Source organism: Ahaetulla prasina, chromosome 2, assembly GCF_028640845.1.
Source record: "Ahaetulla prasina isolate Xishuangbanna chromosome 2, ASM2864084v1, whole genome shotgun sequence".
In the NCBI taxonomy this organism is placed as follows: Eukaryota; Metazoa; Chordata; class Lepidosauria; order Squamata; family Colubridae; genus Ahaetulla; species Ahaetulla prasina.
Window position 1 is genome coordinate 14,418,416 of NC_080540.1, and position 24,887 is coordinate 14,443,302.

The 24,887-nt window shown below is 44.8% G+C and overlaps 1 protein-coding gene across 1 annotated transcript in view; it reads right to left on the minus strand.

Annotated features, from left to right (window-relative positions):
- Positions 1-265: 265 nt before the first annotated feature.
- LOC131193186 (uncharacterized) overlaps positions 266-24,887 on the minus strand; it is a 39,012-nt gene continuing 14,390 nt past the window's right edge. Inside the window, exons 5-9 of the mRNA XM_058173122.1 lie at positions 19,117-19,321; positions 14,304-14,385; positions 8,905-9,128; positions 5,592-5,696; positions 266-690 (exon numbers count right to left, since the gene is read on the minus strand). Coding sequence (XP_058029105.1) covers positions 654-690; positions 5,592-5,696; positions 8,905-9,128; positions 14,304-14,385; positions 19,117-19,321 — 653 coding nt within the window. The 3' untranslated portion in view covers positions 266-653. The remainder of the gene's footprint in view (positions 691-5,591; positions 5,697-8,904; positions 9,129-14,303; positions 14,386-19,116; positions 19,322-24,887) is intronic.

Here is a 24,887-nt window from a genome sequence, read left to right on the forward strand (position 1 = left end):
AGATCGTCAGAGCCTTTTTTAACCCTTTAAAAGCATTTTTTTACAACCTATTCTGCCGAATAGGTTGTAAAAATGCTTTTAAAAGTTAAAAAAAAGGCTCTGACGATCACGCGGCTCAGCTATGATCATCAGAGCCTTTTTTTTTTACTTTTTAAAAGCATTTTTAAAAGAAGCAGGAAACGGGAAAGTGGGCAACCAGGTATTGGGTGGGCATGGGCGGGGGGGGGGGAGGCAGGGATTTTTGCTACCGGTTCTCTGAACCACCCGCTGCCATTGCTACCCGATCAGCCGATCCGGTCCAAACTGAGAGCATTTCACCCCTCCTTCAAGGTCATCTATGGTTTGAAGGTTATTTCAGCTGTCCAGTTAAAGTAAGCAGGCACCTCCAGATCAGCAGCAGCAATATAAGAAGATGCCAGAGGCAGATGATTACCTGAGCAACAACAGCAAAAGTATAATCTCATACCGCACGGGAGAAGGACTGATCAACCATTCCAGTTATCTACCGAGAAAACCAGATGAATAGACAAGATAAAGCGATTATTGATGTAGTGCTGGATGATTGGTTGGATATCATTCAAGATGCTACTGAAGAAAATCAGAGGATCTCAGAATATCAATGATGCTCACAACGGTTTCAGACTTCTGGACATCTAGTTGCTGATGCTACTCCACGCAGTAGCCAGAATTCTGAAGTTGCAAAGACAGAATTGCAGCGGGATTGTGGAAGGACGCATGAAATGAAAAAAAAAAAAGGTTGATGAAACTTAATATTATATGGAGAAAGCAGTACTGACTTTGATGGGTTTCAGAGTTCTAATTCTATAATTTCAAAGGAGTTCAAGAATAAACCTGTCCATCACTCCCTCCCTCCATATCTATCTATCTATCTATCTATCTATCTATCTATCTATCTATCTATCTATCTATCTATCTATCTATCTATCTATCTATCTATCATCTATCTATCTTGCTATCTCTCTCTCTCATCTCTCATCTATCTATCGCTATATCTCTCTCTCTATCATCTACCTACCTATCTATCTATCTATCTATCTATCTATCTATCTATCTATCTATCTATCTATCTATCTATCTATCATCTATCAATCATTTATCTATCTATCATCTATCATCTATCTATCTTGCTATCTCTCTCATCTATCATCTATTTATCTTGCTATCTCTCTCTATCATCTATCTATCTATCTATCTATCTATCTATCTATCTATCTATCTATCTATCTATCTATCTATCTATCATCTATTTTATCTATCTATCAATCATCTATCTATCTATCATTTATCTCTCTTGATCTCTCTGTCTCACTCTACCTACCTACCTACCTACCTACCTACCTACCTACCTACCTACCTACCTATCATCTATCATCTATTTATCTGTCTTTCTATCATCCCTCTCTCTCTCTGTCTCTCTCTCTCTCTATCATCTCTCTCTAATCTGTCATCCCTCCTTCCCTCCCTCCCTCTTGTTGATGGGAAGATGTTTTGGGGGAACAAAAGACCCCAAAAGGAAAGAAAAAGACTAAAGCATCTCCCCACCAACTATCAACACCCAGATGTGCATAGATTAACTTCAAGATTTACATCGAACCAACAATCAAAAAGTAAACAATACCCCAATTAAGGAACTGCCAAACAAACTAACAATAAACAGCACAACCAAAAAACCTCCAAGACCACTCCCATCAACACTGACAGGACAATCTACTAGAATATAAATTTAGAGCAATCTCCACTCCTTTCTACCACTGATGATGTTACCTAGTTTGGGTAACAACCAAGCTCAGAAAGCACCAAGGACCCACTCATCCCTCCCTCCCTCCCTCATGACTGGGTGGTTTATAGAATGGGCAAAAGAAGATACAGTTCTCAAATTCTTGAGAGCTAAATCGCCATGCCTGAAATATCCTTTAATCAAAGTTTGGTGTCCTTTTCTCTGAGGTTGATAGGAAAATGCAGCATGAAGGAGATAAAAAGTGTTTTAAAATGCCGAAGAAACTTGACACTGTGAATAGGCCAGATGAAGAACTTTTACTCAAATCTTAATTTCTTGCCCTGATCTAAAACCACGCAGTTAATGTAGCAGAGATCACATTTCAGTACAGATGGTTGAAATACCAAGTTATAAATATCCCCAGTATTGACCATATGCTAGTTAATATATTAAGCACTCAGTAATGTACTGTAGATGCAAATATATCAAAAGAGAATAAGAAAATGAATATCAAGCGGATTGTGATCAGCTGAACTAATAAACCGAGTGAATACCGCTGCGAGCAATTATGACAGTGTGGGAAGCCCTCCCATCCTAAAGAATGTAATATTTTGGGGAATATTAAGAGGCAGAATGTTATATTTCCTCAAAGGAAAAATGGAAAAACATGTTCTAAGAGGCAGAAAGCAGCCCCCAGTCTTTCTTAATAGCCTCCAGCTGATGCCTGAAGTCTTTAGAGATGGATTTTTTTTGCCCATTAAGAAAGACTGGGCCAATCTATTCACAAACAAAACACTTTCAGCTCCAGGTGATGGGATTAAGAAGGACAGGACATGATCTTCTAGGACATAATAGGATTAACCCACCACCATTGGAATTGCAAGAGATGCAAAAGCGCCTTCATTGCACAATCCCAAGAACAGTTCAAACTTCAAAGTCACGGAAGCCTATAAAGATCCATCCACTCCTTCAACCAAATTGTCAGCTGTCCCAGAACTACATGCTGTGTGTTGGTTCTGCTCATCAGTAAACAGAGTCCTTCTTTCCAATCAGCCTCCATTTTTATTTCCAGTGCCTTTCTCCCTGGCTTGGAACCAGACCAGATTTTTCTTCCAACACCAGACTCCAATTGAAGCTGGAAAGCCACAGTCATGGAGGAACAAATCACAATTTGTTAAACAAAGAACTGGATTATGTGACAAGATGGCAAGTCAGCTGATCGTCATCGGGAGCTCCAGCGACTAAAACAGGCGAAGCGCAGAAAGTTCAGAGAAGGCAGCAGCTGTTCTGGATAGCCATTTTGGGCACTCATGTTGTGTTTTCAGCCTCCAAATGTGTTGCGTTTTCAGGTGGCGATGTGCTTTGGCGATCCCCACAGCCATGAAGGGCTCTCAAACAGAGTGTTTGGAGGCTGAAAACACGACACATGGAACTCAAAAACATAAGCCATTGTCTGTGGCAATTGTGGTCCGCCAGCAGCCTGCGGAGCTGGCAGCGGAGTCAGACAGTGAGGAGGCTGGGGAGGACAATGAGCCAGTCTTGGAGTTGGGAAGGCCCAGACGAGGGCTCTGCATCAGAGGCAGATATGGGGCCAGGGCCATCTGGGAGTGATGCACGGACTCCAGAGCCTCCAGAGGCAGACAACAGAGACACAGAGGAACAGGATAGAAACTAACAACCTACTCTACAACAAACAATTTGGTTTCAGGAAAAAGTTATCATGTAACTTACAACTTCTCCACTGCAAAAACATATGGACTTCAAATCTAGATCAAGGCAAATCAATAGATGCAATCTACATAGACTTCTGCAAAGCTTTTGACTCAGTAGTACACGATAAACTTCTCCTTAAACTAACATCCTATGGCATCTCAGGACCCCTCCACAAATGGATATCTGCTTTTCTGTCTAACAGACAACAAGTGGTCAAAATTGGCAATGCTTTATCAAATCCTGTTCCTGTCAAGAGTGGCGTTCCTCAAGGCAGCGTCCTTGGACCAACACTCTTTATTCTATACATTAATGATCTTTGTGACCATATCTCAAGTAATTGTGTTCTCTTTGCTGACGATGTCAAACTATTTAACACCACAGACAACACTTCTATCATTCAAAACGACCTTGACCATCTAACCGCTTGGTCTAAAAATTGGCAGCACCAAATTTCAACCAGCAAATGCTCAGTCTTACATATAGGAAAAAAGAACCCTAAAACTAAGTACATACTAGATGGACATTACCTTACAGACGACCCCCATCCTGTTAAAGACCTTGGAGTTTTCATGTCAAATGATCTAAGTGCCAAAGCCCACTGCAACTACATAGCAAAAAAAGCTCTAAGAGTTGTAAACCTAATTTTGCGTAGCTTCTTTTCCAAAAACACCACACTACTAACCAGAGCATATAAAACATTTGCTAGACCAATTCTAGAATACAGCTCACCTGTTTGGAACCCTCACCACATCTCTGACATCAATACAATTGAACGTGTCCAGAAATATTTTACAAGAAGAGTTCTCCATTCCTCTGAAAACAACAAAATACCTTATCCCACCAGACTTGAAATCCTAGGCTTAGAAAACTTGGAACTCCGTCGCCTTCGACAAGACCTAAGTTTAACTCATAGAATCATCTATTGCAATGTCCTTCCTGTTAAAGACTACTTCAGCTTTAATTGCAATAATACAAGAGCAACCAATAGATTTAAACTTAATGTTAACCGCTTTAATCTAGATTGCAGAAAATATGACTTCTGTAACAGAATCATCAGTGCTTGGAATACTTTACCTGACTCTATGGTCTCTTCCCATAATCCTAAAAGCTTCAACCAAAAACTTTCTACTATTGACCTCACCCCATTCCTAAGAGGACCATAAGGGGCGTGCATAAGCGCACAAACGTGCCTACCGTTCCTGTCCTATTGTTTTTCTTTTCTTCTTCCTATATATGTTTATATGTGTATATACTATATAATCTTTTTGTATGATGTTGTGACAAAATAAATAAATAAATAAATAAATAAATAAATAAATAAATAAAGGAGGAGCTTGTTCCTAGTGCACGCATGTGAAGAGCTGCCAGAAGGCAAGAGCAGTTAAAGCAAAAAGGACGACTCAGGAGTAAGGCCAGGAGATGATTGGCCTCTCCTATAAGGCTTAAAAGCACAGCAATGGCTCTTGGGCTCTTTGTAGGAAAGTAACATTGCTGCAATCTTATCTTATCTCCTATTTCTGAACTTTGTGGGGTTCTTGCCAGGAAAAGCCTTTGGCAGGTTGCCAAAGAAGACTGTGATAAGGCCGAAGGACTTTTTCTGAAGGACTTTGTTTTGGACTGAATTTGGACGAAGCTGAGAATGAAGTAATTCTCAGCTGTTCTAATAAAATATGTTTCTTTAGGACTGATTTGTGTCTGGTATTAACTACTAAGGCCTAGGTCACAACAGCTAGGAAGAAGATGCATGGAGGTTGAAGGGTGGGGACCGATGGGTGGGCACCCAAATTTTCAGCCTCTTTTAGGAGTGGAAAAAGTGCATTTTATACTCCGAAAAAATACGGTACCTGCACTTTGGAGGGTGCCAGGTGAAGGCTACCTTAAAGAGCACCACTTGTTTCAGGGGTCCCCAACCCCCCATCCATGGACTGGCATCAATCTGCAGCGTGCCAGAAACATGCCTGTGCAAACAAGTGAAGCCCAATCCACAGGATGCAGGCAGCATGCAAAACCATGCCCTCTCTGGTCCGTGGAAAAAACTCTCACCATAGAACCGGTCCCTGGTGCCCAACAGGTTGCAGGCCACTGACTTATTTGATTCCAAACAAGGCGGCTTCAAAAATTCAACTAGGTTAGAACTCACGAGGCTGGTGTGGGAGGCTGTGTGTTGTGATCTACGGTGAAACTGTTCACGTTGCCATTCTCATCACTGATCAGGACTTCTGCTAAAGGAGAACAGCAGCTGGACCTAGAGAGGAGATAAACACAGAAGATGGCTAAGCAGGAGATGGTAAATTGACATTCCTTAAGAGCTTTCTGAAAGGTTGGTAGAGTCAGAGGGCAATGACATTCCAAAGATCAGGTGTGCAACCCCAAAAGATACATTTTCTGGGACTTCCAAGATATTTGTATTGATGGAACTGGAGTGTGTTCCTCCCGTCAGACCTGATGAAGCACATAGAAACAAGTGGAAAAACATGGTCCTTCAGCTATATTGTGTTGAGACTTTGGCCCAAGTAGTTATTACCAGACACAATCAGTCCTAAACAAACATATTTTATTAGAACAGTTGAGAATTACTTCATTCTCAGCTTTGTCCAAATTAAGTCCAAAACAAAGTCCTTTGGCCTTATCACAAACCTTTGTCTTCTTTGGCACCCTGCCAAAGCCTTTTTTTTTTGAGCAAGAACCCCAAAAAGTTCAGAAACAGGAAATAAGAAACAAGTGTAGCAATGTTGCTTTCCTACAAAGAACCCAAGAGCCGTTGTTGCTCTTTTAAGCCTTATGAGAGGGGCCAATTATCTCCTGGCCTTACTCCCAAGTCATCTTTTTGCTTTAGCTGCTCTTGCTTTCTGGCAGTTCTTCACATGTGTGCACTAGGAACAGGCTCCTCCTGTTCCTCTGCCTCTCTGCTGTCTCCCAGCAGCCCACCCCTGATGATACGACAATAGTGGGCCTTATTCAAGATGAAATGACAGTGCTTAGTATAAGGAGGTAGAGGGCTTGGTGAACTGGTGTAACAAAAACAGCCTCGTTTTAAACATAGGAAAAGAGATCATTGCTGATTTCAGAAAAGGCAGGCACAGCCACACACCTCTGTGTAGTAATGATTCACCTGTGAAGGTAGTTAACAGCATCATGTTTTTGGGTGTGTAGCTAATGAGTAGGCTAGCATGGTTGCTCAATAGTGAGATACTGGTCAAGTGCGCACAGCAGCATCTGCATTTTCTGCGTCACCTGAGAAAAGTACATCTTGTCCTTACTATTTTCTATAGAGGGACGATCGAGAGCAGCCTGCCCTGTATCTGGGGGGGGGGGGGAGCCCGGATACTATTGCAGAAGAGAGAAGACAGCCTCCCCCCAAAAAGACATATCTATATCAGCAAGTCTATTCTGATGCCTTCCAGATGCTTCCAGAATTCCCAATGAGCTGGACCTTTAGAATTCCTGGAGTTCCTGACTCTACATGAGGCTGCCCTTGAAAAACATCCAGAAGCTCCAATTGGTCCAAAATGCAGCAGCCTGCACGGTTTTATGCAGACCTCGGTGTGCACATGTGTCATCTCTACTGCGAGAGCTACATTGGTTCCCGATTTGCTTCTAGGTGCAATTGAAGGTGTTGCTTGTCACCTTTAAAGCCCTTCATGGCTTGGGACCAAGTTATCTGAGGGACTGTCTCTTGCCCGTCACATCCACCCGACCCACTAGAACGGGGAGGCAAGAAATAGCAATAGCACTTAGACTTATATACCGCTTCACAGTGCTTTTACAGCCCTCTCTAAGCAGTTTACAGAATCAGCCTATTGCCCCCAACAATCTGGGTCCTCATTTTACCCACCTCGGAAGGATGGAAGGCTGAGTCAACCTTGATGTCAGGCCTGGAAACCATATTAGACTTTAGGGTTCCAGACGCTGCCACATTTTTCCCCTGAGGGGAGGAAGGGGGGGCTGAGGGGTATGGTAACATTCTTCAAGCAGTCAAGGTCGGATGGTGTTCACATCTGCAGGAAGAGTGGCAAGAAGATATTCGAATGAACTGGGAGAACGTGGGACCATGTGACCATCAAAGGGGTCAGGGAGGTGGGACTCTTGGGGTTTGTATAACTGGGAAAGGAATCCGGATATTCAGTTTTGGAATTTCACTCATCGTGTGCCAGTTTCCTCATGCTAGTAAAGAACTCTGGAAAACAATGGCTTCTGAGTTTTTTTTATGCAGAAGAGGTTTTTCTGGAACCTTGACATTTGAGCCCGGTGAGATTCGAACTGCCAAATTTCAGGCAGCTGGCAGTCAGCAGAAGTAGCCTGCAGTACTGCACTCTAACCACTGTGTCACCACACTGCGGGTCTCATCCCCTAAGGAGGTACATCTGTCGGGACCCAGAAGAAGGGCCTTCTGTAGGGCGGCTCCCTCTCTCTGGAACAGGGGTGTCAAACTCAGGCCTGGGGGCCAGATCTGGACCATGGGGTGTTTAGATCTGGCCCGCGGGGCCACTCTGGAAACAGCGAAGGACCAGCCCGCAATGCCTCTGCCAACAAAAACGGAGCTCAGGAGGGCTGCGTGCGGCCTTCTTGAGTTCCGTTTTCACTGGCAGATGGTTGCAGGAGGCTGTCGCAGCTGAAATGGAGCTCAGGAGCCCGTTTTCGCTGGCAGAGCACTCGGGCCACCACAAACACTTCCAACATGAGTGACGTCGAGCTGGCCAAACCCATTCTGGCCATGCCCCCCGCCTCCCTCAAGGTCAAAGACAACCCTGATGTGGCCCTCAAGGAAATCGACCTTGGTACCCCTGCTCTGAAACATCATCCCTGAAAAAATTAGACTGGCCCCCACTTGGCCGTGGTGGCTCAAGGCTGTAAGAAGCCTGTTATTAAAACCAGCTGCCTGCAATTACTGCAGGTTCAAGCCCCACCAGGTCCAAGGTTGACTCAGCCTTCCATCCTTTATAAGGTAGGTAAAATGAGGACCCAGATTGTTGTGGGGGGCAATAAGTTGACTTTGTATATAAATATACAAATAGAATGAGACTATTGCCTTATACACTGTAAGCCGCCCTGAGTCTTCGGAGAAGGGCGGGATATAAATGTAAACAAACAAAAAAAAACTTTGGCAAACTTTCAGAAGGCCCTGAAGACGTGGTTTTGCCAGCAGGCCTGGGGAACCCCAAAGTGTGATGGAGCCCATCAAATGGCTTGTTTAATCATGTGCTGAGGCAGGGGGTGGGTGGGTGATGGGTTATTTGTTTTTTATCTTTTTAAATCTTTTTTATTTTTATTTCCCCCTCCCCATTTTGTGTTTTTCACTGTTTGTAAGCCGCCTTGAGTCGCTGTGAGCGAGTAGGTGGCTATATACATGTTCTAAATAAATAAATAAATAAATAAATAAAATAAATATTGCTCAAGTATACCTGAACTCTACATTATGTAATAAGAGTTGTTCAGAAAACAGAGGTACGTACTTGTAATCACAGATGAGCTTCTTATTGCTACCCTCCTCTTCTGAGTGACAAGATAAAGTGCTGGGATCTGGGCTGATCTGGACACTAACAGCAGCTTCAGCACCCTCAGCAGAAAATGTCATGTTCCAGATGTGTTGAGAGCAGTCGGGTTTTTGCTGGCTCTCAGCTCCGCATGGCATATAGAATTGGAGAAGGTGATAGACTGGTGGGTTTTCTTCAGTTTCCTGAATGAAGAGCACATATCTATTAATCCTCCTTGTGACTAGAGATTTAGATACAGATTAACAGAGTTGGAAGGGACCTTGTAGGTCATCCAGTCCATCCAGCCCTACCCCCCTGGTGTAGGATCTGCTTGGGTGGGTGGGGGGCAAGCAGATCCTACACCATTTCTGACAGATGGCAGTCCAATCTCTTCTTGAAAGCTTCCAGTGATGAAGTTCCCACGACTTCTGAAGGCAAGATTTCCATTGTCCCATTGATTGATTGTCTTCACTGTCAGAAAACTTCTTCTTATTTCCAGGTTGAATCTCTCCTTGTTCAGTTTCCATCCATTATTCCTTGTCTGGCCTTCAGGTGCTTTGGAAAATAGCTTGACCTCCTCCTCTCTGTGGCAGCCCCTCAAATACTGGAACACTGCTATCATGTCTCCTCTGGTCCTTCTCTTCACTAGACAAGCCACGCCCAGTTCCTGCAACCGTTCATCGTATATTTGAGCCTCCAGTCCCCTAATCATCCTGGTTGCTTTTGTCTGCCCTTTTTCTAGAGTCTCAACATCTTTTTTATAGTGTGGTGACCAGGAGTGAAATGCTGCTGGCTCTATCCAGCTCACGGAAGCTGGTAGCAGTGGCGGTGGGTATTTCAGAGAGCCGATATCGCCGGTGGTGGGAGGATCCAACCTTCCCAAACAGGGACGTCATCATGTCCCGTTTTTGACCATCTGTGCATGTGCAGATGATGGCGCGTGCACGAAGCGAGCCAGTAGGAGAGGTAAGTATATTTTACCCCTGGTGGTGACCAAAACTGGATGCAGTACTCTAGGCATGGTCTTACTAAGGCTTTATAGAGTGGTTAAAGTGGTATTTGTGCTTGATTGAACAGTAATCCCATGTATAGCTGATCTCAGTAAGCAAAACACAGATAGATGTGAAGGCAACCAGGTATCTGAGGACTGTGGGTAGACTGGGAAGTTGAAACCCCATCTTGGGAAAGGGTAAGAAGTAGGGCTAGTTCAGAGGTCGGCAACCTTACTCAAAGAGCCATTTGGATCCATTTCCTACAGAAAAGAAAAGACCAGGAGACACAAAACCTGGGTGGGCGTGGCCAACTCGACGTCACTCACTTCTACCAGTCACATGACCTCCCCTACCCATACCTACCCAACTGGTCATTAGGGCAGAGAATCGGTTATTAAAAAACACAGGAACCACAAAACCCTTTTGACATCTCTCTTTCTCACTCTTTCTTCCTCCCTCCCTCCCCCCTCTCTCTGTATGTCTCTGTCTCTGCCCTGATCGCTTCTCCATCCCCCCCCCGGCCGTCGCCCTTACCTTCTCAGGCCAGGCGAGGAATAACTGGGAAGGGAGGGCGAGGGGCGAGGCCAGCCAGTGGTGGGATCACTTGACAGGGAGCCACAGCAGAGGGCCCAAAGATATGGCTCCAGAGCCTGCAGGTTGCTGACACCTGGGCTAGTTACTTCTGCACAGTTGCCAAGAAAAATTAAATGGAGATGTCCATATTGTCCCTACCAGTTGAGCAAAATTAACGTGACTTTAATCATCTATAAATTTTACTAGCCTCTTTGCTGCCTTCCCCTTGATGCAGAATCCTAGGCTGTGAGACCTTCGGAAGCCTTGAAGATGTACTGTGACTGCATTCATAGGAAAAACTTAACTCAGTGTTAAGTGTGGATCAAAGATTGATTCGTGTATGCAGGGAATACAGAAATGCACATGTAGGGTATTTTGCCGGTTGCTTTTTTATGTGGTCTTTTTATTTGGCTAGTGCAATGTTTCTCAGCCTTGGCAACTTCAAGATAGGTGGACTTCAACTCCCAGAATTCCCCAGCCAGCCTTGCTGGGAGCTGAAGTTCAAACATCCTGGTTACCAAGTTTGATTTTATTTATTTATTTATTTATTTTATTAGATTTTTATACCGCCCTTCTCCCGAAGGACTCAGGGCGGTGTACAGCCACAATTATAAAACCACACAATATATAAATTAAAACAGAAACTTAAAACCAAGCATATTACATAGATGGCCGAAATTTAAAACAATCAATTTAAAACCCTAAAATTCATAAATAGCCCCAATTAAAATTTAGTAAACTTTTAAGCCAGTCCCACTTGAATAAATAAATGCGTTTTCAGCTCACGGCGAAAGGTCCGAAGGTCAGGCAATTGGCGTAAACCAGGGGGAAGTTCGTTCCAAAGAGTAGGAGCTCCGACAGAGAAGGCCCTTCCCCTGGGGGCCGCCAGCCGACATTGCTTGGCGGACGGCACCCTGAGAAGACCCTCTCTGTGTGAGCGTACGGGTCGGTGGGAGGCATAAGGTAACAGCAGGCGGTCCCGTAAGTACCCGGGCCCTAAGCCATGGAGCGCTTTAAAGGTGGTAACCAGGATCTTAAAGCGCACCCGAAAGACCACAGGAAGCCAGTGCAGACTGCGCAGGAGTGGTGTTACATGGGAGCAACATGTGGCTCCCTCTATTACCCGCGCAGCTGCATTCTGAACTAGCTGAAGCCTCCGGGTGCACTTCAAGGGCAGCCCCATGTAGAGAGCATTGCAATAATCCAAACGAGAAGTGACAAGAGCGTGAGTGACCGTGCATAAGGCATCCCGGTCAAGGAAGGGGCGCAACTGGCGGACCAAGCGTACTTGGTAAAAAGCCCTCCTGGAGACGGCCGCCAAATGATCTTCAAACGACAGCCGTCCATCCAGGAGAACACCCAAGTTGCGCACCCTTTCCATTGGGGCCAATGACTCGCCCCCAACAGTCAGCTGTGGTTGCAGCTGACTGTACCAGGGTGCCGGCATCCACAGCTACTTCATCTTGGAGGGATTGAGCTTGAGTCTGTTTCTCCCCATCCAGACCCGCACGGCTTCCAAGCATCGGGACAGCACTTCGACAGCTTCGTTGGGGTGGCCCGGGGTGGAAAAGTACAGCTGCGTGTCATCAGCGTACAGATGGTAACTCACCCCAAAGCCACTGATGACCTCGCCCAGCGGCTTCATATAGATGTTGAACAGAAAAGGCGAGAGAATCGACCCCTGAGGCACCCCACAAGTAAGGCGCCTCGCGGTCATCTCTGCCCCCCTGTCAACACCGTCTGTGACCGGTCAGAGAGATAGGAGGAGAACCACCGATAAACGGTGCCTCCCACTCCCAAACTCTCCAACCGGTGCAGCAAGATACCATGGTCGATGGTATCAAAAGCCGCTGAGAGATCTAATAGGACCAGGGCAGAGGAACAATCCCTGTCCCTGGCCCTCCAGAGGTCATCCACCAACGCGACCAAAGCTGTCTCCGTACTATGTCCGGGCCGGAAGCTGGACTGGAACGGGTCTAGATAGACAGCTTCATCCAGGTTTGAGAAACATTGGGCTAGTCCAGGGGTAGTCAATCTTTTTATACCTACCGCCCACTTTTGTATCTTGGTTAGTAGTAAAATTTTCTAACCGCCTACTGGTTCCACAGTAATGCACCATGTATTGTCATCTGTGCATGCCTCTTGCACATCGTGGATTTGGTTTGGGGTGTGTGTGCCGGCTACCAGCTCTGCTTGTCTATTGCAGCGGGGTGGTGTGGGGGGAGATGCGCGAGCTATTTGGGACGAGGCTCTTTTGTTTGCGGTCGCACTATAGCGCCATTTAGTTTCACTTATGTAATGTGAACTAAACTTATACGTGGGCGATACAAATAGTATATTTTCAGAAATTTAAATTGTCACGGGAAATTTTATCAAAACCTAATGAAAATGTTTTTAAATAATGCTATGAATTTTTTTTAAAAAGTCAATTAAATTAAAAAAAAGGAAAGTGCTTCAGTATCGGACAAAACCCCTACCACCCACCATGAAAGCTGGAACGCCCACTAGTGGGCGGTAGGGACCAGGTTGACTACCACTGGGCTAGAGAAAGGTTTTCTTACTGGAAACCCGAAAGAACAGGAACATGGGGTTGGTCTCAGTGATGGGATTCAAGTAATTTAACAACCGGTTCTCTGCCCTAATGATTTCTACCAACAACCAGTTTGCCAAACTGCTCAGAAAGTTAGCAACCGGTTCCCCCGAAGTGGTGCGAACTGGCTGAATCTCACCACTGGTTGGTCTGTGAGCTATTGTCTGCAGGTTGGGAAATTTTCCGCCCAATCTTTTTTTTTTTTTTTAAAAATTTTAAAATTTTATTTTATTTATCAATCATATATAAGATAACAGGTAAAAGTATAAACATAATTTGCATACATGAAAAGAGTAAATAAAAAGGAATATTAGGACAGGGACGGTAGGCACACGAGTGCACTTATGCATGCCCCTTACAGACCTCTTAGGAATGGGGTGAGGACAACAGTAGAGAGTTTAAGCTTAAAGTTTTGGGGGTTTGGGGAAGAAACTACAGAGTCAGGTAATGCATTCCAGGCATTGACCGCTCTGTTACTGAAGTCGTATTTTCTGCAATCAAGTTTGGAGTGGTTTACCTTGAATTTGTATCTATTATTTGCTCATGTATTGTTGTGGTTGAAGCTGAAGTAGTCATTGATAGGTAGGACATTGTGGTGGATAATTTTATGTACTATGCTTAGGTCAGATTGAAGTTGGCGTAGTTCTAAGTTGTCTAAGGCCAAAATTTGGAGTCTGGTGGCATAAGGTATTTTATTGCGAGCACTCTTGTGAAATATCTCTGGACTCCCTCGATTGTATTTATGTCTGATATGCAGTGCGGGTTAATTTAAATTTAGCTAATTTAAAGCAAAGTGGCTCCATTTTAATCTGTGTTTGCATTTTTCTTGTTTTTTGGAGGAGCAACAGTTGTTTCTCCTAAGACAGGGGTGTCAAACTGGCGGTCCATGGGCCGGATGCATTACATGGCGCAAGCCACAACCAGCTTAGCTCCGCAAAGTGGAAAAATGTCACGGTACATCAAGTGACGGCAATGTGATGCTGCAAATTTGACACCCGCATGTCCTAAGATCTTGGTCTGGATCTTGACAAACCAAAACTGGAGCTGCAAAACCAAGGATAAAAAACCCCCACAAAATTGCAGATTACGATGCTCTCCGTGGCTGAGGAATTCTTGGGAATTGAAGTCCGCGTATCTTGGAGTTGCTAAGGTCTAGAAAGACTGCAATGTAGGACACACAAAGACATTTTCAGAAGTTTGAGAGTAAACCCTGAGAGACTCACCAAGGCTGTTTTGGGAATGACAGAGATGAGCAGAGTCATGAAGTTTTGCGATGAACTGGTTTTCGCTATAAATGTTGCAAGACTGAAAGAAAGATTAGTGATGATTGTTAATAAAACAGGCATATCTTTGGAAGGTGTCAGAGTATATTCATGAACTGGAATAGAGCACAGCAGCAGGTCAGCCAATGAGGGCTGTTTGGCAACTGAAACATAGTATTTGTTGTATAAGAGACAGTTTGGAGCCTGGGCGTGGCTTAACTGTTCTGTATATAAACTTGAGGGCACTAGCTTCTCCTCTCCTCCATTTTGCCTCCTCCACCACTAGACTTGTGGTGCAACCAAAACAATCTGGAACTGAACACACTCAAAACAGTAGAAATGGTGGTAGACTTTAGGAGAAACCCTCCCATACTTCCACCTCTCACAATACTTGACAACACAGTATCAACAGTAGAAACCTTCAGATTTCTAGGTTCTATCATATCGCAAGATCTAAAATGGACAGCTAACATCAAAAGCATCATTAAAAAAGGACAGCAAACAATGTTCTTTCTGCGCCAACTCAGTAAGCTCAAACTGCCCAAGGAGCTGCTGATCCAATTCTACAGAGGAATTATTGAGTCTGTCATTTGCACCTCTATAACTGTCTGGTTCGGTTCTGCAACCCAACAAGAAAAACACAGACTTCAGAGGATAATTAGAACTGCAGAAAAAATAATTGCTACCAACCTGCCTTCCATTGAGGACCTGTATACTGCACGAATCAAGAAGAGGGCCGTGAAAATATTTGCAGATCCCTCACATCCAGGACATAAACTGTTTCAACTCCTACCCTCAAAACGACACTATAGAGCACTGCACACCAGAACAACTAGACACAAGAACAGTTTTTCCCCCCGAAGGCCGTCACTCTGCTAAACAAATAATTCCATCAACACTGTCAAACTATTTACTGAATCTGCACTACTATTAATCTTCTCATAGTTTCCATCACCCATCTCTTTCCACTTATGACTGTATGACTATAACTTGTTGCTGGCAATCCTTATGATTTATATTGATATACTTACCATCAATTGTGTTGTAAATGTTGTACCTTGATGAATGTATCTTTTCTTTTATGTACACTGAGAGCATATGCACCAAGACAAATTCCTTGTGTCTCCAATCACACTTGGCCAATAAAAAAAATTCTATTCTATTCTATTCTATTCTATTCTATTCTATTCTATTCTATTCTATTCTATTCTATTCTATTCTATTCTATTTTGCCTTCTCCATTTTGTGCTTCCATTTTGTGCTGTGTTTGTACTTGCTATGTCTCTTCTCTACAACGTGGAAAAACCTACAAGGATATTGTATGCCTTATGTGTTCTTATCAGGGGTGTAATGCTACCGGTTCAGACCGGTTTGGCTGAACCGGTAGTGATGGCGGTGGGTGGGTCGGAGAACCGGTAGCGACGGCAGCACTAGGCTCCGCCCACCCACCCGGTCATGTTTTAACCAGGAAGTAACCTGTTTTTTACCCTCTGTGCATGCACAGAAAGGTTTGCACATGCGAAGAGGATCCGCGCATGCGCAGAGAGTCCACGTGCACATGTGTGCAGCGTGTGCACTTCTGAACCAGTAGGGAAGGTAAGTAGATTTCACTCCTGGTTCTTACGTATATAAAGACATTTTGAATCCTGCTTAATAGTCTGCTTGTGTGTGCTGGAACAAAATCTGACAGAAGGGTGATATGAAAAGCCCCCCAACCTTTTGACCAGGGGTCCCCAACCCCCAGGCAATGGCCCAGTAGTGGGCTGTGATCCTATTTGGAACCGGGTTGCACAAGCTGCGGGCAAGCACATGCATGCAGCTCCATTTTTGTGAGTGCTGGGCACTGGTACAGCAGCACAAATGGTGTTGTGCCTCGCCTGCCCTCCTCTCCTCAGCCGGGCCCCTCCCATCTCCTGCTATCTGAGCCAGAGTCTGATTATGAAGAGGAATGGCCTGGCATGCCTCCAGCCCCCAGCCCTGGCACCATGCCCGGACAGAATGAGCAAACAAACCTCCCTCCTACAGCGTGTGAGCACGAAGCCAGCCACGTGCTAGAATTGCCGGCAGCAGAGCAGGAGGATGGAAAGACACAGTGGACGGATCCCCGCTTCCGGAGAATGGAGAGGCGATGTCAGCAAAAGGAAGGGAGGGGCAGGCCTGGATAAGTGCTGAGTCATGGAGCCACACCCCATGGCCTATATAAAGGATCTGCTTTTTGGCATTCCTTGAGTCAAGCAAAGTCTCGTCTGGTTGTTGAAGTCACACCTTGGATTTCTGCCTGCCCTGAGAACTCTGACAGGAATTTGGCAAAGCTGCAGAGGCCACGCTTGATACAGACTTCCCAGACCCGGCTGTTGGAGGAGGAGTGGGACACGACAAATGGAGCTTCACGCATGTGTGCGAGTGCCTACTGCTCACGCAAATTAAGCTGTGTGTGCAAGCGTGCATACCTGCCATTTGCACAGATCCATTTTCTTTCCCCCTCACCCGACCAGTCCGCAAAACCGGAATAGTTGGAGACCGCTGCTTTAGACAACCCAGCACTTACATTGCTATTCCGGACTGGCTCTGACCCAATTTCAAATTTATAATAATTGAAAGGAGTCAAGAAAATTACAAAACATGGCTTTCAGACTGTCTCCCTCTCTGCAAGATTAAGTATTGAAACTGCAATCCTATCCGTCTCAAGAGTCCCTCTAGGGAATCTTTCCTTTTCATCAATAAATAAGTCAGTAAATCGAGATAATGTTAGATAAATAATAATAGATGAATAGATAAATGTTGGAATAAATGGAAGGTTGCCTAGGAAGGATGGCATTAATGATTGAGGCAGGAAGTGGTTTTCTAACAACTAGGTTTATATTTTGCACTAAACCATAATGTAATTGCTTGGGTTTTGGCTTCGTGTGCTGTCCAAACCCAGCCATTATGGTTTAGAAACTGGATTCAGTAGAAAGAGGGGAAACTACTTTTATACCAATACTGACAGTCCTTGACGTACGACTACAGTTGAGCCCAACATTTCTGTTGCTAAGCGAGAACTGTTAAATGAATTTTGCCCCATTTTAGGACCTTCCCTGCCACAGCTGTCAAATGAATCACTGCAGTTGTTAAGTTAGCAACATGATGTCAAACCTGCCCCAACTTAGACATTTAGGAAAGAAAGACCCTCAACTCCATTAGATTGAAGTGATAGCTTCTTTTACTAAAGTTAAGTGGTTGCAGAGTAGTGCCGAAATTGTGTAAACCTTTTGGAAAAAGTGTACTTTTGAGGTTTGATGGCTAATAACACCACTTTTTCTTTTTGGAGTTTCAAGATAATCATATTCCGCTGCTGGAATGGCCTGGGAATAATCCAGACCTTTAATCCAATTGAAAATCTATGGAGCTGACTAAAGAAATTTGTTAGTCAGAAGCGACCCAACAATAAAACCCAGTTAATAGAAGCAGTCATTCAATCTTGGTTTCACATTATAACAGCTGCAGAATTAAAAGACTTGGCTCACTCCATGGGAAGATGTTGTAAGGCCGTAATTCATGCTAAAGGTTACCCAACTAAGTACAGTATTAACTGACATGGTGGTCATTTTTCTATGTCTTGTTTTTTCTATGGTGATAATTTTTGTATATCTCGTTTTTTTCTGTGTGTTTTACTTTTTGTCTTTATACTGTAACTGCTATTCTAATAGCAAATCCTCCATAAAAGTTATTGCATTAGGTTCTTGATTAAATTATCTTTCCATTCATATATAATTTTACGGTACTCCTCCAAAAAAAAAAAAAAAAAAAAGGATGTTATTAGCTAGTTTTAGAAAATACACTTTTCCCAAAAGGTTTCCACAATTTTAGCCACTACTGTAAAGCTAGATCTGAACATTCCCATGTAAAGGTTACACTTTTCCACTTTCCCTGGACCTTCCCCCCGTCTTGACCAGTGTCCAATAGGACGCCTTTGGGGATGTTTTGGGAACGACTCAGAGCTTGGTGCCTCTCCCTGCATTTTCGCATTCGGTTCCCAGGCCAGGTGTTGTCGTGTCCCACTCCTCCGCTGACGGCCGGGTCAGGGAAATCCGAATCAGGTGTGCCTCTGCAGCTCTGCCAAAGTCCTAGCAAAGTTCTCAAGGCAGGCAGGAGACCAGAAAGTGATTTCAGCAAGATAAAGTAGACTTGCCTGACTCAGAGAATGCCAGAAAGCAGATCCTTTATATAGGCCATGGGGTGTGGCTCCATGACTCAGCACTTATCCCGGCCTGCCCCTCCCTTCCTTCTGTTGACGCCGCTTATCAATTCTCCTGAAGCGAGGGTCACTCCAGTCTGCAGCTGTTGGTAATTGACCTTCCTCAGGCTCACATGCTGTGGGGGAGGGGGAGGCGTCTAGTTGCTCCGTTTGCCTGGGCATGGAGCCAGGGCTGGGGGCTGGAGGCGCTTCTTCTTCCTCGGCCTGTCTGGGCATGGAGCCAGGGCTGGGGCCAGGAGGCATGCTAGGACATTCCTTAGCGTTTGGAAGCAAATAAGAAGGCCCCGGCTGCGGGGAAAGCGGACGAGGCACAACAGGTGTCCTTGGAGGCTGGTTTATTCCACTTTGGCACCTCTAGTCCTCATCAACGTGTCATCCCTCCCGCCGTCTGTCTTCTCATTCCTTGGTCACGTACTACTGCCCCAAATTCCTACCCCTCACTCCCTTGCAATTTATGGCAGTAGGCCAGCAAAGTGAAGAAGCTGAAAATGGCAGACTTGACACATGATTTCTAAAAAGTTGGTGTTGCCATCCTACCTTGAGGCAAAGTTGGAGCTCTTGGCAGGGGCCACAAACGTTGCCGTGAGAACGGTGCTCTCTCCTTTCCTCAGGAAACCTTGTACAGGTCTAAAGCTCTGTATGAAGCCCAGGTCATCCTGGACATTAAAGGTGAATGTTGTAGCTGATCCATCATTCACCACCTGGACAGAGAACTCTAGGCTCCCACCCGGCAACAGCGTACCTTGGAAATATAATAGGACAGGTAGCAGTGGTGGGTTTCAATTTTTTTATACTACTGGTTCTGTGGGCGTGGCTTGGTGGGCGTGGCATGGCTTGGTGGGTGTGGCTTGCTGGGAGTAGCTTGGTGGGCGTGGCAGGGGAAGGATACTGTAAAATCTCCATTCCCACCCCACTCCAAGGGAAGGTTACTACAAAATCCCCATTTTCTCCCGATCAGCTGTGACTCCGGAGGCAGAGAATAGATGGGGGTGGGGTCAGTCAGAATTTTTACTACCGGTTCTCCGAACTACTCAAAATTTCCGCTACCGGTTCTCCAGAACTGGTCAGAACCTGCTGAAACCCACCTCTGGACAGGTGTATCAAACTCAAAGCACCTGAGGGTAGAACAAGAAGCAATGGGTGGAAACTAATCAAGGAGAGAAGCAATTTAGAACTAAGGAGAAATTTCCTGACAGTTAGAACAATTAATCAGTGGAACAACTTGCCTGCAGAAGTTGTAAATGCTCCAACACTGGAAGTTTTTAAGAAGATGTTGGATAACCATTTGTCTGAAATGGTGTCGGGTTTCCTGCCTGGGCAGGGGGTTGGACTAGAAGACCTCCAAGGTCCCTTCCAACTCTGTTGTTGTTGTTGTTGTTGTTGTTATTATTATTATTATTATTATTAGGCCTGTGGGCTGGATATAGCCCATGGGGTGCTTACCGGTAGATCTGGCCCGCAGGGCTGGCCTCAGCGGTAAAATTTAAATTTTTTCCCTACCGGTTCTGTGGGCGTGGCTTGGTGGGTGTGGCAGGGGAAGGATATTGCAAGATCTCCATTCCCACCCCCACTCTGAGGCCAGCCAGAGGTGCTATTTGCCGGTTCTCCAAACTACTCAAAATTTCCACTACCGGTTCTGCAGAACCTGTCAGAACCTGCTGGATTTCACCCCTGGTTTTGCCCCATTTTACGAACTTTTCTTGCCACAGCTGTTAAGCAAATCGCTACAGTTGATACTGACATGGTTGCTAAGTGAATCTGACTTCCCCATTGACTTTGCTTGTCGGAAGGTCGCAAAAGGGGATCACGTCACCTTGGGACGCAGCAACTGTCATAGATAGGAACCAGTTGTCAAGTGTCTGGATTTTGATCACAAAATCTGGGAAGTGGCTCAACAGGCTAATGCAGCCTGTTATTAACACACAGCTGCCTGCAATTACAATTACTGCAGGCTCGAGTCCCACCAGGCCCAAGGTTGACTCAGCCTTCCATCCTTTATAAGGTAGGTAAAATGAGGACCCAGATTGCTGGGGGGGGGGCAATACAAGTGTTGTGCCCCACTCCTCCGCTGACGGCCGGGTCAGGGAAATCCGAATCAGGCGTGCCTCTGCAGCTCTGCCAAAATCCTAGCAAAGTTCTCAAGGCAGGCAGGAGACCAGAAAGTGACTTCAGCAAGATATGTTTAGACTTTGCCTGACTCAGAGAATGCCAGAAAGCAGGTCCTTTATATAGGCCATGGGGTGTGGCTCCATGACTCAGCACTTATCTAGGCCTGCCCCTCCCTTCCTTCTGTAGCCGCCGCCTATCAATTCTTCTGAAGCGAGGGTCACTCCAGTCTGCAGCTGTTGGCAATTGACCTTCCTCAGGCTCACATGCTGTGGGGGAGGGGGAGGGGTCTAGTTGCTCCGTTTGCCTGGGCATGGAGCCAGAGCTGGAGGCTGGAGGTACTTCTTCCTCCTCAGCCTGTCTGGGCATGGAGCCAGGGCTGGGGCCGGGAGGCATGCTAGGACATTCCTCAGCATTCAGAAGCAGATAAGACGGGCCCGGCTGCGGTGAAAGCGGGCGAAACACAACAACAAGTTGACTTTGTATATAATATACAAATGGATGAGACTATTGCCTTACACACTGTAAGCCGCCCTGAGTCTTCGGAGAAGGGCGGGATATAAATTCAAATAATAATAATAATAATAATAATAATAATAATAATAATAATAATAACAACAACAACAACAACAACAACAACAACATGATCATGGGATGCTGTCAACGTCGTAACTGTGGAAAACGGCCATAAGACACTTTTTTCAGTGTCATCGTAACTTTGAACGGTCAGTAAAGGAACTGTTGTAAGTCGAGGACTACCTGTAATCCTCACTTGGCCGCTTCCCCAAGACCAGGGGTCTGCAAACTTGGCTCTTTTAAGACTTGTGGACTTCAACTCCCAGAGTTCCTCAGGCAGCAAAGCAAAGCAAAGCTGGCTGAGGAACTCTGGGAGTTGAAGTCCACAAATCTTAAAAGAGCCAAGTTTGCAGACCCCTGCCCCCAGACAGTCACATGATCGCATTTTAGATACTTGGCAACCAGCTCACATTTATGGCCCTTTGCAGCATCCTGCAGTCACATGACTGTGTTTTGGGACAGTTTCCGGCATTTCTGGTTTCCAGTGGGGGGGGGGGGAAAAAAGGGCCATTGGAGAAAATGGGTTTGTTCAACGATTGCCAGGTTTGCTTCAAGGCCGCTACAAAAAAAAAAAAAGGTTGCACAATCAGGCATAATCTCATGGTGATTATTGCAGGTTCAGTTACAGTCGTAAGTTGAAGGCTACCGCAGTTTCGTTTTTCTGGGAAGATGTTCCCGTTCACTGGGCATCCATAATTTTTATTTTGTAAGGCTGACTTGCAGGTTTCCATGGAGCTGAAATACCGTTGGAAACAAAGCAGATATTAGAGGCTGCGAACAGGTTTTACAGCATGCCGACTTCCCTTTTCATTCTGTTTCAGTAACTGCTAAGAAAGGAAACGGGGGAAAAAAAGAAAGCCAGCCATTCGGTTCCCGAACCGCAAAGCCAACAGATGTGCTTGTCCTGCGTTCTGCAGGCATTGCATTTATATTAGCAGGTTTGCCTGCTTTGAATAGTAAAATGGAGAATGCTCCTGGTTGTTTTTCGTTTTTTTTAAATTTTTGCAAAGACTCCTTCCAGTTTTGTTTTTTTTCTGGGATGAGAATTAATGGGAACCTTCAGGGGAAGGCTGGATGGGGAATTCTGGGAGGTGAAGTCCCCATTTCTTAAGGTTTATTTATTTATTATTTATTTATTTATTTGATTTCTATACCGCCCTTCTCCCGAAGGACTCAGGGCGGTGTACAGGCAAGAATAAAACAGACAGTACAATATACAAATTTAAAATGCAGTTAAAAAACTTATTTTAAAATTGGCCTGAGAAGTAAAATATATAATAAGCTAAAAAAAAACCTTTTAAAATTAATTTCTAAGAATTTAAAAATTTGTTAAAATCAATTTAAGCCAGCCCCGCGCGAATAAAAAGATGTGTCTTCAGTTCGCGACATAATGTCCGAAGGTCAGGTATTTGGCGTAAACCCGTGGGAAGTTCGTTCCAGAGTGTGGGAGCCCCCACAGAGAAGGACCTTCCCCTGAAGGTTGCCAAGTTTGAAAAATGTCATTGTATACCAGTGGTGAAATCCTCCGCGGATTGCCACCGGTTCGCTGCCTACGCATGCCCAGTGCACATCAAACGTATGCTGCATACGGGCATATGCAGTGCATGCCAGAAGCATGCTGCGCGCATGCACAGTGTGCGCCAGATGCACACTGTGCATGTGTGCATGCGCAGTGGACACCAGATGCAAGCTGCGCATGCATGCGCAGTATGTGCCGAATGCGCGCACTTCACGCAGAAAAAGGAGGCTTAATAAGGTAAGTAGAGCAGCGAGAGGGAACAGCTGTGCCATGCAATTTAGATTAACTAGAAAGCAGGATTTCCTGCTTTCTAGCGAATATAAATCGTGCGGCACAGCTGATCGTTGGAAACACCGGTTCAGATGAACCAGTAGCTTTTTTTACTACCGGTTCGCCTGAACCGGCAGCTTTTATCACTACTGATTCACCTGAACTGGTGCAAACCGGTAGCATTTCACACTGTTGTACACCCTTGGTTGGTTTCAACATTCTTGTCCCAAAGGTGCTTTTTCCAAAAGCAACTGGGCTTTCTTTGTTTTGCTTGAAGATGTTTCACTTTTTTTAAAATTTGAATTTATATCCCGCCCTTCTCCGAAGACTCAGGGCGGCTTACATTGTGTTAAGCAATAGTCTTCATCCATTTGTATATTATATACAAAGTCAACTTTTATTGCCCCCAACAATCTGGGTCCTCATTTTACCTACCTTATAAAGGATGGAAGGCTGAGTCAGCCTTGGGCCTGGTGGGACTTGAACTTGCAGTAATTGCAAGCAAGTTAATAACAGACTGCATTAGTCGGTTGAGCCACCAGAGGCCCAAGAAGTTTCTTCGGCTCTGACTGAAGTCAGAACTGATAATAAACCTCCAAGTAGCTTCAAGGACTCTCAGAAAGAGTGCTAACGATCAGATGACTGCAAGGAATATAAATCCTCACATTCTCTACCATTCGGTCAGAACTGAGGAAGCTTCTTGGTTATGAGAAGTGAAATGTCTTCAAGCAAAAGAAAGAAAGTCCAGTTGCCTTTTGAAAAAGCAGCTTAGAGAATCTCCATAGACTTTCAACATTCTTGTTAGCGGAGTCTATGGATTCTGAAGTAAAGGTAGGCAGATGTAGCACCAATTAAAGAGCATCTTTGTAGCTGTGGGTTGAACTCTGGAGTCCTTGAGGCTTTCTATGTTTGGTTGTTTGCTTGCTTTTGTTGCCTGACTAGGTGAGATCTAATTACTTAGTTGGTAACATCTGTTATCTAACCGGGGAACAAAATGTCTGCAAAGAACCAACCAAGGACTCCATGGGTAGATGTGCTTCCACTAGATCCGTCTATGGAGATTCTCCATCATCCAGGTTATAGTTGTCCCAAAGGTGGTTTTTCCAAAAGGCAACTGGACTTTCTTGTTTTTTTTCTTTGAAGATGTTTTGCTTCTCATCCAAGAAGCTTCTTCAGCTCTTGACTGGATGGTGGGGAATGGAAGGATGAGAAGCGAAACCCCTGGATGACCTGGATGACTGAGAATCTCTATAGACCTTTAGCTATCCAATTTGGGATGAACACCCTTTGAATGGTGTGGGAATGTGAATGGATTTCTGGAGAAAAAAATTGCAGTCCACAGGAACCAGGAGCACGTCTCAGGTGACCCTGAGGACACAGATTCTCCATCGTCCAGGTCATCGTGGTCCCAAAGATGTTTTTTCCAAAAGTCAACTGGACTGTCTTGGTTTTTTTTTTTCCTTAACGTTTTGCTTCTCATCCAAGAAGTTTCTTCAGTTCTGAAGTGAAAAAGAGCTGAAGATGCAAAACGCTAGAGATAAAACCAAGGAAGTCCAGTTGCTTTTTGAAAAAACTGCCTAAAAACAGACATTCTACGAGCTCCGGAACTGAAATAATTAAAATTTTATTTTACTAAGCTTTCGTCAGCCATCTGCTGACATTGTCAGAGTATTAAACTACCCTTACAGAGATCTCTGCCTTTATATGGCACTAATCAATTTGGCCATTGCAGGTGTAATAGGCCCCTCTAGCCGTCTCCCACTTGTAATCAGCTGGGTTGTTTTTGCTGTCCTCATGCTGGTTGATGGAGGCTTAATTCCTACTTTTTCCTTCCTCC